The 12,454-nt window shown below is 50.3% G+C and overlaps 3 protein-coding genes across 3 annotated transcripts; 2 read left to right on the top strand and 1 right to left on the bottom strand.

Annotated features, from left to right (window-relative positions):
* Positions 1 to 2,106: 2,106 nt before the first annotated feature.
* P170DRAFT_364977 (peptidase S41 family protein) lies at positions 2,107 to 4,172 on the top strand (the record flags this gene model as incomplete). Its single annotated transcript, XM_024844678.1, has 5 exons — positions 2,107 to 2,194; positions 2,244 to 2,498; positions 2,547 to 2,673; positions 2,738 to 3,605; positions 3,660 to 4,172. 5 exons carry the CDS (start codon positions 2,107 to 2,109, stop codon positions 4,170 to 4,172), a joined length of 1,851 nt encoding a protein of 616 aa, XP_024701140.1.
* Positions 4,173 to 8,500: 4,328 nt separating this feature from the next.
* Positions 8,501 to 10,091, top strand: P170DRAFT_439541 (uncharacterized protein). The gene is made up of 2 exons (XM_024849863.1): positions 8,501 to 9,406; positions 9,542 to 10,091. Exons 1-2 carry the CDS (start codon positions 8,584 to 8,586, stop codon positions 10,033 to 10,035), a joined length of 1,317 nt encoding a protein of 438 aa, XP_024701139.1. The 5' UTR covers positions 8,501 to 8,583; the 3' UTR covers positions 10,036 to 10,091.
* Positions 10,092 to 10,587: 496 nt separating this feature from the next.
* Positions 10,588 to 11,863, bottom strand: P170DRAFT_478771 (alpha/beta fold hydrolase; the record flags this gene model as incomplete). Its single annotated transcript, XM_024853591.1, has 4 exons — positions 10,588 to 10,709; positions 10,944 to 11,297; positions 11,365 to 11,567; positions 11,634 to 11,863. The coding sequence occupies 4 exons, from the start codon at positions 11,861 to 11,863 to the stop codon at positions 10,588 to 10,590; spliced, it is 909 nt and encodes a 302-aa protein (XP_024701138.1).
* Between the last annotated feature and the right edge of the window lie 591 nt (positions 11,864 to 12,454).

The following is a 12,454-nucleotide window of genomic DNA, read 5'->3' as shown; positions in this document are numbered from 1 at the left end:
CCAGCCTCCGGTCAGGTGAGGAGATTATCATATCAATCAATTAATCAGAGTTTCGTCGTGACCGCAGCTGGCATTATTAAGGAGTGCGGAATATGAGGAGAATTTGGTCTAGACTGTAGATTGGTGGAATTATTGCTTGCTTATATGCTCTGAGATGGTGCCTACTTGGAGATCTGAGGGCGATTTCATTGCAAATATATTATGCACGATATTGATGCTTGCAGTATGGAATGTGACTACCATGGAAGCAAGACATGGAAAAATAAAGCCAATCAATAGGTAGAGATCGCGAGACCAAGCATAAAGCTTTCCTTTAAGATCTAGGTAAAATTTGGCGAAGAGCCCTCAGTACGAGCAATTGAACGCTGACCGTCTACTTGAGGATTGGAGAGCTAAAGGCGTCGGAGAGTGTCCGCTCAATAGCAACAACCGATCAGAGTGCACTAAGATAAAAGCTCGTCAATATGCTCTGATGCTCTGTAGTCCAGAACTCGTCTCCGGTTCCTGTTTAGGCTTGGCCAGTCCAGTGACCCACTCGCCTTGTCGAGAGCTTCATCTTCAAGACCTCAACACTTCCCATCGCCCTCACACGATCAGCAACAACATTATCATCATCATCATCATCATCATCAAAGATATGATAGAATATTCTTTGTCTGAAAAGTATATGGAAAAGAACAGGAAATTCCCCCAAAGCTGTTGTTGTCAACACTTACTGAGAGTTGCTGTCGCTAAATGCCAAGGAAACAACATGGTTTCAAAAACCAACAGAATTTGTGGCACTGCAGTGCGCAAGCTCTCTACTGAGAAGCGCACATCACAACGCGGTTGAGAGTGAATCCGACCAAAATCCTTCTTCTGTCATTCCCATTAAACCCCCTAAACGGAACTGATATGTACGCGCCGATTGAGCCAATGTTCATGATTTACTCGGGAATTTTGAAAACAGGTACAGAGATGCAGTTTCATCACACTTGAGCCCTCTTGATCAGTAAACGGGGGCCATTTGATCACGGCAAGATATTACTTCAAATGGAACTGGCTATACACTTCCTCAGCGTCAATCCTAAGATACATGAAGCTCGAATACTGGTGTCTACCTATGGCGGTGCCGAGCCGGTGCATAGCCCTGATCGTTAAATAAGGGATCGGGGCGGAACTGGCAATAGGACAGAGAAATAAGAGATTTGGCTGATGAAACCACAATCAATGCGGAGGTAAGCAATGACCAGAGCGGGACATCAAGCATGGACGTGGACGTTGACGTTATCTAGCATGAACTGGCGAAGGCTGTGCGCAAGGCTCAAAGGGTTAACCTATCGCGAAGATCCCAACATTTCAAAGTGCCATGGGGCAGATTATCCGACTTTTTTATCCGCCAATTCCCTATGATGTATTTCGCCCCACGTTTTCTGGGTCCGACCAATGCAGATTGACCAAGAACTGTTTCTTTTAATACCCTAGAGGAAGACGAGGCTGATTCTATGGTTTGGTATAATCCTCGGGTAAGGATTGACACCTGTGCGATCAAGGCAGCAGTTAAGCATAGCCTCCGATCCTCGCCGTGACCTTTCTGCTCAGGTGGAGTTTCTAGAAAGGGCAATCGGGTCTGTCGGGCACCGCGAAAGGTCCACTTGGACAAGGCTCCCGAGCTGTAGCAACGACGATGCTTACCCCAGACGTTTTAGTGTCTCCACGATGCAATGACAAGTAGTGCATGTAGTCAAGTTCAACGACGATCCGAATTCCCGGGCCTGTTTCTCGGGACCCGAGTGCTATCTGGATTGTTATTTAAATGGTCTCAGGCCTTGACAACAAGATGAGAAAATTGAATATCTTCACTGGTATTCCAACTGGCTTTACCGTTTGGAAAATTTATCATGTGGCTTAAAGTGACTGGCTTATCTTTGGCGGCCCTGACGGCTGCCAGCACTGCGCATGCGCAGCCAGAACCATGCGCCCAAGTGAGCGACCTGTTCGCCAAATCAAGCAAATCAAACTGTATCCTCAAAGTTACCAAAAGAGGCTTGGAATGGCTAATAACTGTTCCATAATACAGCATCTTTTGAGGTTTCGGGCGACCTGGCTCATCGCTGCCTCTTGTCTATGCCCATCAAAGCTCCTCCGGCTTTGTCGGTTATCGATGAATACCGCAAATACCTTCAATTTCAGTCCACCATTGACGTTCTGAAAGGTGTGTCTATCGAAATATGTGTTGAGTAATCTGCTTACTGACCTGCTAGATCCCCCATCCGGGTACATGGTGCCTGCGATCGACCTCATGGGAGGACTGGACCAAATCCAGGACAATATTAGGAATGGGAAGTACCATAGCCAATATGAGGCCGATGAGGACCTGCAGCGTCTCATCCAGTCGGCGAATGATGGCCATCTCTCTGTCAGACCATGCTCGACTTCATACTTCGAATTCACTCACCAGGAGCCACTTGTGTCTATATCTTCGGACGGCTTGCAGCTCCCTCAGGTGTATACACTTAGTATGCTAGTTCCTCCAAATTGGTGGTATTGCGACTAATTCTCGTTAGATGATGCGAAACTTCTAGGAAAGGGAAGCAAGAATGTGTCTCCCCTTAAATCCATCAATGGGACTGATGTGGTCGAATACTTGGAGAAATACACATCCCTTCAGGGGTCACAAGACCCAGATGCTCGGTATGATTTCTATATTCTCCATCAGGTTAAATTTTATGCGAGGATCACAAGTTAACCAGATCAGGTACAATGTTGCCTTTCCATCCTTGTCTCGATCGTCAAAGACAGCGAAAGGGCTCTGGGCGAGCACTGAAATCTGGCCCGGTCCGTCCTCGGATTTCAAGTTCACCAATGGTACCGTCAAAAATGTCGAGACACGGGCTACTTCAGACATTGTAGACTTCAGCTATAGAAACGGAACGGCAGTCTACAATAGATTCTGCTCCCCCACGGCTCTGCCCGGGCCGTCAAATTCTTCATCATCAAAACGCTTCATGCGTGCCGCCGCCGGGTACCCGAAGCCGAATTTTAGTGACAAAAATAATGTGACCTTCGGGTTTTTCTCCAACGAAACCGCACTGCGTGATACAGCAGTTCTATCAGTTCCAACCTTTGATGCGTTGCCATCAGCCACCACGGAGTTTGCTGCGAGCTTCCTCCGCAACGCCACCGCTGCTGGCAAGAAGAAGATCATCATCGACCTATCGGGAAACCCCGGCGGTGTAATCGTCAGTGGCATCAATCTGTTCCAGGTATTCTTCCCCGGCGAGCCAATGTACATCGGATCACGATTCAGGGCCCACCCGGCCGTTGATTTCATCGGACGGAGCTTTGGTCATCTCAACGAGTCCGCCCAGTTGGGCTCTTTGGCAAACGAGTCGAACCCGTTCCCGTACAAGATGGCCGTGACCCCAGACCAGGAGGAGGCCTTTGCATCTTGGAAAGAGCTGTATGGCCCTCACGAGATACTCGGCGCAAACATGTCCAGCCTCGCCGGTGTCTACAACTACACGGCGCTATCTTCTGCGTCGGACCTGTACCCGATCAACGGCTACGGGTCTGTTCCACAGAATCCTGCTAAGGCACTCTTCGCACCCGAAGACATCACAATCGTAAGTGCTTTGCACCCTCCCCAACCCGTTTCACACAGTCTAATATCAAACTAGATAACGGACGGCTTCTGCGCCTCAACCTGCACCACCTTCGTCAAGCTCATGAAATCTCAAGGCGTGCGCTCAATCGCATTCGGCGGCCGACCCCGGCACGAGCCTATGCAAGCCATGGGCGGCGTGAAAGGCAGCCAATCGATCGATATCGGTTTTATCTACAGCTGGATTAGTACCGCGCATGAACTAGTCGCCAAGTCTCTACGCGGATCGAAGCCGATCATGTCGCGTCAGGAATGGAAGCAGTACAACGAGACGCTGCCGATTTCTGCGCAAGACTTCCCTCTCCACACGATTGACGGCGGGCTGAATCTGCGGAATGCGTACGTGCAGAGTGATACGGAGACTCCGCTGCAGTTTGTGTACGAGGCGGCGGAGTGTAGGCTTTTCTACACGCTGGGGAACTATCTTCGTCAAGAGAGTGTGTGGAGTGCGGCTGCTAGGGCGATGTTTGGGAATGGAACATGCGTGGAGGGTTCGACTGGGGGGAAGGGGAGCTTGGATGAGAAATAATTGGTCGGATATAGACTGGCCTTTGAGTGGTAGTACGCTACTGTTCAATTTAGATAATAGATAAACGGCCATATATGTGATGAGGATATGTTTTCATCTATTATCGAGCATATGGGGATTGACCTTGGCTCTTTTCGAGATCTTTCTCCTCATTCTGTCTAGTGAAGGCCTCCGCAGAGAATTTATTTCACACTGGGATCTGCAACTGTTCAGCGGACATCTTCTCTAGATTGAACCATATAGAATAAATCTGCTTTTTGAATACTACAGTGACAAATATATTATTTCTTAAATCCCTTTGTTTCTGATCCCAATGTCGAACTTTAGGCCGAAAATCCAGAGGGAGCCATATGCCTTTTTGCTTTCCGAGAATCACCAAACTGTCTTCGATTAAAATCTGGCATTGCAGGCGAAATATGACATTTTCCAGAGACATTTGATTCTTCCGAATTCCTTTTGTATCGCTCTGATGGAAATCATTCCGAAAGGAGTTGAGAACCCTCTCCAGGGTCTTGTTTGTTTCTGTTCGTAAAAGGTCTCCCGTTCTCGTGTTTCACACTGTGCTCCGCTGGTATAACCAGGAAATCGAAATACAAGACGACCAGGGAGACGCCCGTAAAACGGACCTTCTTGGCCTCCTTGTGAGGCATGTTGGCAGACAGAAACGGTCGAGACAGCGCGAGACTGGCAGAAAGACTGTCCCCCATACAGATTAGCATACAAACCCGTCGTTCGGCCATGGGAAAGGAGTTGTGGCCGGACAGCATGACCTTTTCCTTCTCTAAGAATCAGGGTAGCTTGATCGTAGTTTCCAGCTGAAATATAACTGAGGGGTACCCCGGGAGTTCTGCTTAACCATTTCGGCCCTCTTTTTGCTAGCGAGAGTCGTAAACAGAATGGCATCTACCCTGGTACAGACATAGGCTTTATTCTCCCTCGGAGATGTTCTCCTGTGTAAGAAGCTTCGCTTTGATGTCATCAATTTATCGACTTAATCCTTATGGACTCTATCCATACCACGATTATCGACCTCAACCAGCCTTGAACTCCGTCATGAGGATGGTGAAGGTGGCAGGCATGGAAAAGACATCAACTAACTGATTTTGAAATCATAATAGAACAGCCGTTTATGAATCAGTGTAATGTCGCCTTGTAATCGGCAAAAGACAGGTCTAAAAATGGGCCTTGGATGCTCATTCTGAATACCTGTTTGCACTGAGTTTCTTATTGGAGGTCACCCAAGAAAACACGCAGTAGAATCATGTGACCTACTGGTGCCCTTCAAGACCTTGTCGACCAACTGACGAAGGCACTCGTAGGTCATATTATCGGCAAGAACAGCCAACGATACGTAAGGATATTTTGTTTCTTCCGGATTTCCTCTAGTTGTCCGTCAGGTATGCTGGTTATCATTCGCAGTGGTCGCCTCGAATTACTCCAATGTCTGCTTTTAGGGGCGGCTGTCACTAGATGCTGCCTGAGCTTAATCTTATGAGTGTGACTCAATGAGGGGAGTGAACTTGGAACGTGGCTAGGAGGCCTAGAACCAAGAATTGCCTAAGACTGCTGAGAATCCGAGACGGTAGTCAGTGGCAGGTAGAAGTTCCTCTTGTTCGCTCCTCCAGAGTAGGCTGGGCAATTCCAGATGCGGGGAAAGCGGAGACCCCCGCATGTGTCTCGGATGATGTGGTTCCATCGGGTTAGCACGCATCCGATCGGCATTGCGCTGTTTTCTTTGGAATGCAAAACTTGGAATCAAGTAGAAACTTGATCTTGGGTCAGGCGCATGTTGCGGCAATCTCTATGGAGATTGCAGGTTAGGCCGGCTAAATTAATCAGGTAGGACATGACTAGGACTATGCATTTCAACCGTCCTGACAAATCTGCATTGACTCGCAGATTCGCAACACCTCCCACTGTTGGGCAACATTCTTCGCATTTGAGGCTTCCTCGAAGGACGAATCTTACTGGATTGTAACATATGCATTGGAGTAGGACTAGCCTTTGCTGTCAGAATCATCAGTGATTCTATAAGGACTATGCTGTTGAGAGAATCTCCATGGTTCGCGGACTTTGGTATAAACGTGCGATATAGCGCGGTGTGAATGGGACGGCCTTCCTTGTTCATATAGAGTTGAAAGGATGTTGACTCTCTGCGATGTGCGGCCATGCTGGATGTAAGACGACGTAGACGACTTTGGGGGGGGCTTGGTGCCATATTTTCGAGGCTATATTGACTTCCTTGTGTTGGGTTTGTGGTAGAGATGTGTTCTTCTGGGATTTAAAACGTTTTTCGTGGGTCCCAACTGCTATCATGCGCCCGGAACATCATTGAAATATGTGCTGAAGATGTGTTGGCATTTTCAACCTTAGGTTCTTTTCCTTTGTCTTGGAGTTACACTCGAATCTATGAGCGTGTTAGATTCCAATACCATTTGTAGACATGCGGGGAAACACACTGTAAACATAGATTTTTAATATCCTCGAATTTGTTGAGGTTTCAGCAGATAGCGGCAGTATCAGGAACTGAGAAGCTGGTGTAGACTAGTTCAGTCGGAAAATCACCGCGATTAATCAGACTCAAAACGTATCCCGAACGGTGACAAATGGGAGCCGGGAAGGGACTGTCGTCTGGAGAAGTGACTGTGGATTCGATAGTTCTGGGGGGCAGTTAAGCCTTTATACTGGCTGGTCGTGGTATTTCTCAAGTGAGTCACCTTGTAATGCATTCTCTCACCTCGTTGAGGCGCTGATTCAGATTGGTGTCAACGGGCTTTGGACAGAGATGAGTCTTCGCGGCATGTATGAAAAGTCCATCTGATATATTTCGTCTGGGTCTGGGCAATCATCATTCTTGGACCGTTTTCTTCGGGTGTGGGTTATTATTGCACTGCCCTATTCGTTCACTTATCCTTGGACTTTCTGCTTTTCTGACTGAATTATTGTTTGCATTCATGTTTGCGAAAAGATATAAAAACACTCAAGATTTGTATTGTCCTTTCAAGGTCGGTTGGTCTTGTTTGACAGCAGGCTTTTGTGACTGGCAATATCTTTTTTTCGGTGGCTTCAAGATCCAACGGGGAACATCTTCAAGCCTCCACTTCAAAATACTCTTCTCTGGATCGGGATGAGTACGGAGGCATCGGTGGAGGGCCGTTCCACGCAGGAGGCAGGTGCATCAGGCACTTTTTGTGGATGTTGGACATCTTCTTTTCCTGGAAAGGTCGAACTATTAACAACCTAGCCTGTTGGGAGTGTTTTCCAGACCATGGGAGACCTGGATATTCGAATTTTGAACGGCTATGAGCTTATTTCCACTTTGAAGCTTTGAAAGAGCAGTCTATAAGCCAATAGAATCGCGCAAAGGTGTTCGAAGATGAAAATCGATCAATATGCAGTGGTAGAATGAGGACTGGATTATTTACAGAAGAGGAAGGGAAAATGAGACTACTTCATCAATCAGGCGAGGTACTGTGAATGAGTCAGCTGGGTAATATATTTATGCATTCACTAAGGAGTTGGGGAGTGGTTATCCTCGGAGTTAATGAGTACCAGTTAATAAAACCACCAGAGTTGAGTAGAAATTTTCGAGTTGATGAATGAGGGAATAAACAGGTTCACCCCTTTAATCCAGGCATTACTCCAGGCAATAGCAGTCGAATTCATTGGCAGCTAGTAGCGACTAGTAGCCGATTACCCCTGGATCGACAGGCCAGAAGGCTGACATGAATAATGGCATCACCCCAACAAAACCTGGCCTCAGCATCCAGGATCACGCCATTGAATGAGACCCATACCGCAAGGGGCCAGAGTCCATACCCCCGGGACTGCAGTGGGACCTTGAGGACGTGACACGTAGACCGCCTGCAATAAGACGGGGGTTATGCACGGCGGTGAGAGATTTTCATCTCCGGAGTAGGAATCCAGCCTGGAATGACATCACTTCGCCCCCCGCAAAAAGCAGGAGGCCCCATTCCGCATCGAAATTTTCACCGCGCAACCACTACTGAAGCCGTGCTCATCCAGTGAACCAGGGATGTCGTTCCCCGTGCAGACCGGACCGGTCGCTCCCCCACACAAGGCGTTGCCAACTGGACCTAGACTGGTCGGCCACGGAGGAATTTTGCGTTCTTTTACCTAAGATTTACACCATTACCCCAGTTCTCGGCGCCCCCGGCCTATCAAAAATCACGCACCGTGTCAGACGAGTGATGCTCTGACAAACCGCCAAGCGCTTCACCAAATGACGAATTCCTGCCTTTGTTCTTGCGCTTTGCACCGTCCGGCTACCACCGGTCCCAGCGGCCTGAAAACTCTGTCCCTATAAGTATCCCGGGTCCTTCCAATGGCCTGCCGGGCTGAATTGCCTGGCCAATGTCACATACATCATCATTCTTGTCCATAATCCATCATGGCGTTTGAAAGCTTACCAACAGAGCTGCGCATCATCATTCTCAAGTCCCTTCCTAACGAGCAAACACTAGAGGACCTGATCCATGCTTCCCCCTTGTACCATGACACCTACTGCCTGGCCAAGAAGGACATTCTCCACGAGCTTGTCCAGCGGCAATATGGCCTAGTAGACCTCGAAGAACCCTTGGCAGCTCTGGAGTCCGAAGGCCTCCACGCCGAGGTCTCCCAGCACAAGTCGCAAATAACCACTCTCCTAGACCGTCTTCGCTGCCATCGGGAATCCCCCCTGCCTCCTTCCGCTGGCATCCGACCCATCCCCGAAAGCATGCGCCTCCTCCACCTCTACCAGAAGCTGCGATACCTGCTGCGCGCCTACTGCGCGCGCGCACCGTGTCCCCCCTGGGCCGATCCGGAGGCCTGGCAGCAGAATCTCCCCTTGCGACCCTCGGCCAGCGAAAAAGCGCGCATCCTGCGCGCTCTCTGCCGGCTACAGACATACTGCAACATCTTCGGGTCGCGCGAGTGGACGGACCCCAGCACAGACGGCGCACTGGATTCCGCGGCGTCCCCGTCGGGCAAACAGACCTCGTCGACGTGGTACAGGAATTTCACGATCGACCGCATGTGGAGCCTGTTTTTCGGCGGGATGGCGACGTGGGAGGTGGAGGAGTTCGGGTCTGTCTGGGTGTTCATGCGCAACGAATACACCCATCTCTTCGACCAAATCACTCGCGAGTTCCCCCGGTCCGACCCTCGCTGGCGGGCGATGCGGCCCAAGTCAATGCCCGTGGACCCGTGGGAGCTGTATCCGAGTGAAGATGGTAATGCTTCTCTTTTTCCGTTGCTTTTCTTTGTTTTGTGTGTGTTTTTTGCGCCGCGTATGCTCCAAATAGGCTACTGCTTCTCCCTGATTCTCCATTGCTATCCAACTTCTTGACGCGCTAACTCCGCAACAGCCGACGACGCTGATGACTGCAGTATTTACTGTAACCATCTGGTCTCGCTAGGACCCAGCTTCCTCTACAAGGCGGCGCACCAGCCCAGCCGCGAGGACAGCTGGCGTCTAGTGATCAGTAATTCCATCTCCTCGAAATCCTCCTTCCAGGATCTCGTGCAGGTCGTAACAAACCCATCTCTGCCGATGGCAGACGCACAGGTTGGTGACGGCGTCGAGGCTGGTCCCTCGAGCCCGAGCCCATGCCCCAGTCCCAGTCGCAGTCTCAGCCCCATCGAACCCAGCCTGGGCTGGAAACAGCACTGGCAAGAAAAGGGCATCTTCCCGCGCGACGACATCTCGATAGCTGAGGCGTCGTCTCCGTCGCGGTCGCCGTCACCGGTCCCTGCAGCGGACGATCTGTCCGTGCGGGACCTGGCGAATTTCCAGGGCTGGGAATGGGGCTATGCGGTGTGGGATTACCAGGTTATGCATCGTGGCGTTGAGGTTTATTGATTTGGTCTGCATGGACTGCATGGAAAAGTTAGCGATTGCGGGATTTTTTTGTTTATAGCATAATACCATTTATCATGTTGGCTGTTGCCGTATGGCGACCTTGTAGGTTGGATTGGGTGATCGATTGCGTGATACGGAGTAGTAAGTGAGTGACTAGTGCTGTAGAGTTATGAGCAGTCTTGGTATGATAACCTCAATGCAAGACTATAGGTAGATATGGATGTCGGATCCGCTTATGGTGGATGGTCCCAACTGGTTGGGTTGGCTAGGATTGGAATAGATAGCTGTGCTGGAGAGTGAGTTGGGTTGTGGTGATCTTGAAATAAAATTATCCTCAAGGGCGATCTTGCCCGAGTGAGTATGGCTTTCCGCGGAGGCTCTTCCAGGCCGAGACGGTCCCATCACGTGGATTCCAAACCAACCAATCAACGGCAGGTTCATGGCATTTCCCGATTGGGCCACAATGAAGCTATTCGTTGCATCCGACTCGCCTACCAGCGACATGTCGCATCACGAGACCAGAGAAACCCTCCTCTCACTGCCCCTTCATAGTCACGATCGCCCCGCAGCCTCACGAAAGATCCTCTCAAACAGCCCAGTCTCCTGCATCACACTATTATGGTCTGTTCCTTTAACCACAACCGCTTCAAAATCCCACACATCGTCAACCCCCCCTCCCTCACTGTTAGTATCTGCAGCCATCCCTTCCCTCCCCGTCCAACACCTCTCCACATACCCCCTCCCCTTCTCCCCGATCATACTATCACTCTCCGCGAAAAACCCTCTCACCACCAACCTCCCTCCCCCATTCCTATCTCCCCTCCCTCTCTCCCTCTCCCTATCAACCAACCCCCCCACAAACCCCCTATAATCCCCAGCCACCCCCCAAGACCCCACCCCGCCTTTACAAAGACACTGCATAGCCTCATCATTCGCGCCCTGCGTCCCCTCCTCAAACATAAACCGAAACACCAGCGTCTCCAACTCCCTCTGCACATCTCTCGAAACCCCATGCTTGGACTCCATCCGCCTCCGACCCCGTTCGACCTGCGCAGAGCCAGAGCCGGACGCGCTCTCCACCGGCGCGCTCCCACTTATCGAGGACATCTTGTTGACGAGGGCGCCGCTGCTCTCGAACACCGGGGTCGCGGTGAGGAGGAGGAAGCGCGGGATCTGGTTCCAGATGCTGAAGGCGGGCATGGGGAGGTGTTGCGCGAGTTGCATGCTGGTGATGCGGCTGTGCGTGGGGTTTACCCAGGGTGCTTTTTTATATCATATGTTAGTATGTGTGGATATAGGGTAATATGGTATGGGGTAGGGCGAAGGTACCTAGAAACGCAACATACGGCCTCTCCGGATGAAGCAAGTCTCGACAGTGATGGAGCGTGTTGAGCAGGTATATCATGCCAGCGCTATGCGAAGCCAGCGCGACGTGGGGGATGTTGAGATGCGAGAGAAGCGCCGGGACGAGGTCGATCCATGCGGAGACGCGCTGTTCGAGAGGGACGGGGGTGGAGGAGCCCATTCCGGGACTGAATTCACGTCATTTAGCACGAGAATAGTTATATGTACGCCGAGAGAGAAATGAATGGACTTACCGATCAACCACTAATACGCGCACGCCGACGGTCTTTGCGATGGCGTGCATCCAGACCGCGAGATATCGCGATGCGAACATGCCGGGCATGAAGAGGATGGTCGTGTCGGATGGGACGCCGACATCTGCGTAGGTGAATGTGAGCTCGCCATGTTTGAAGAGCCGGTGGAATCGGGAATCGGAGATGTAGCGGAGGGCTTGGGAGCGAGGGGATTGGGGGTCTGAAGACATGGCGTAGAGTTGATAGGTGAAGCTGGAGCGATGATGAGGATGGTGAGGTTGAAAAGTCGAAAACGATGATAAGAAGGATGGCGGGGACCTAAGCTCTAGGGCTGCACAGCCACTGGGGGCCATTTCTAGGCTGCTATATTTGTGTCAACTCATAACTTCTCATTTAATACGAGTGGGCTGATCTCATCTAAACAACACGCAAGAAGTATTGACTCTTTCAGGTCGATTGGCATATTTATACTTTGCATAAGGCTAAGCACCACGGTCATATTCTCCCACGAGCTATTAGGTGCAACGCTCTGTCACTTGGAACTCAATACCTTGTTGATTTTCACTCCGTTCTCAGGTACATCGGAGATTTTCCGATCAGTCTAGAATTGGATTTACGTTCCGTTTACCGCAGAAGCATCGATGACGTCAGTCCAGCAGTTGGAGCCTGAGGCAGCTTTTGGGTACCGGTCCGGGACTGAGTAAACAATATCCCCTTTCTGGCTCACAAGACGAAGAGAAAACGGAGAGCCACATTGATTCAAAATTACGGACTGCATTATTCGGGTCAAGAAGCAGTTGACTTGCTGACAGCCGCACTTG

This window comes from Aspergillus steynii (genome assembly GCF_002849105.1).
Source record: "Aspergillus steynii IBT 23096 chromosome Unknown P170scaffold_7, whole genome shotgun sequence".
NCBI lineage: Eukaryota > Fungi > Ascomycota > Eurotiomycetes > Eurotiales > Aspergillaceae > Aspergillus > Aspergillus steynii.
This window is presented reverse-complemented; position numbering and strand designations above follow the sequence as displayed.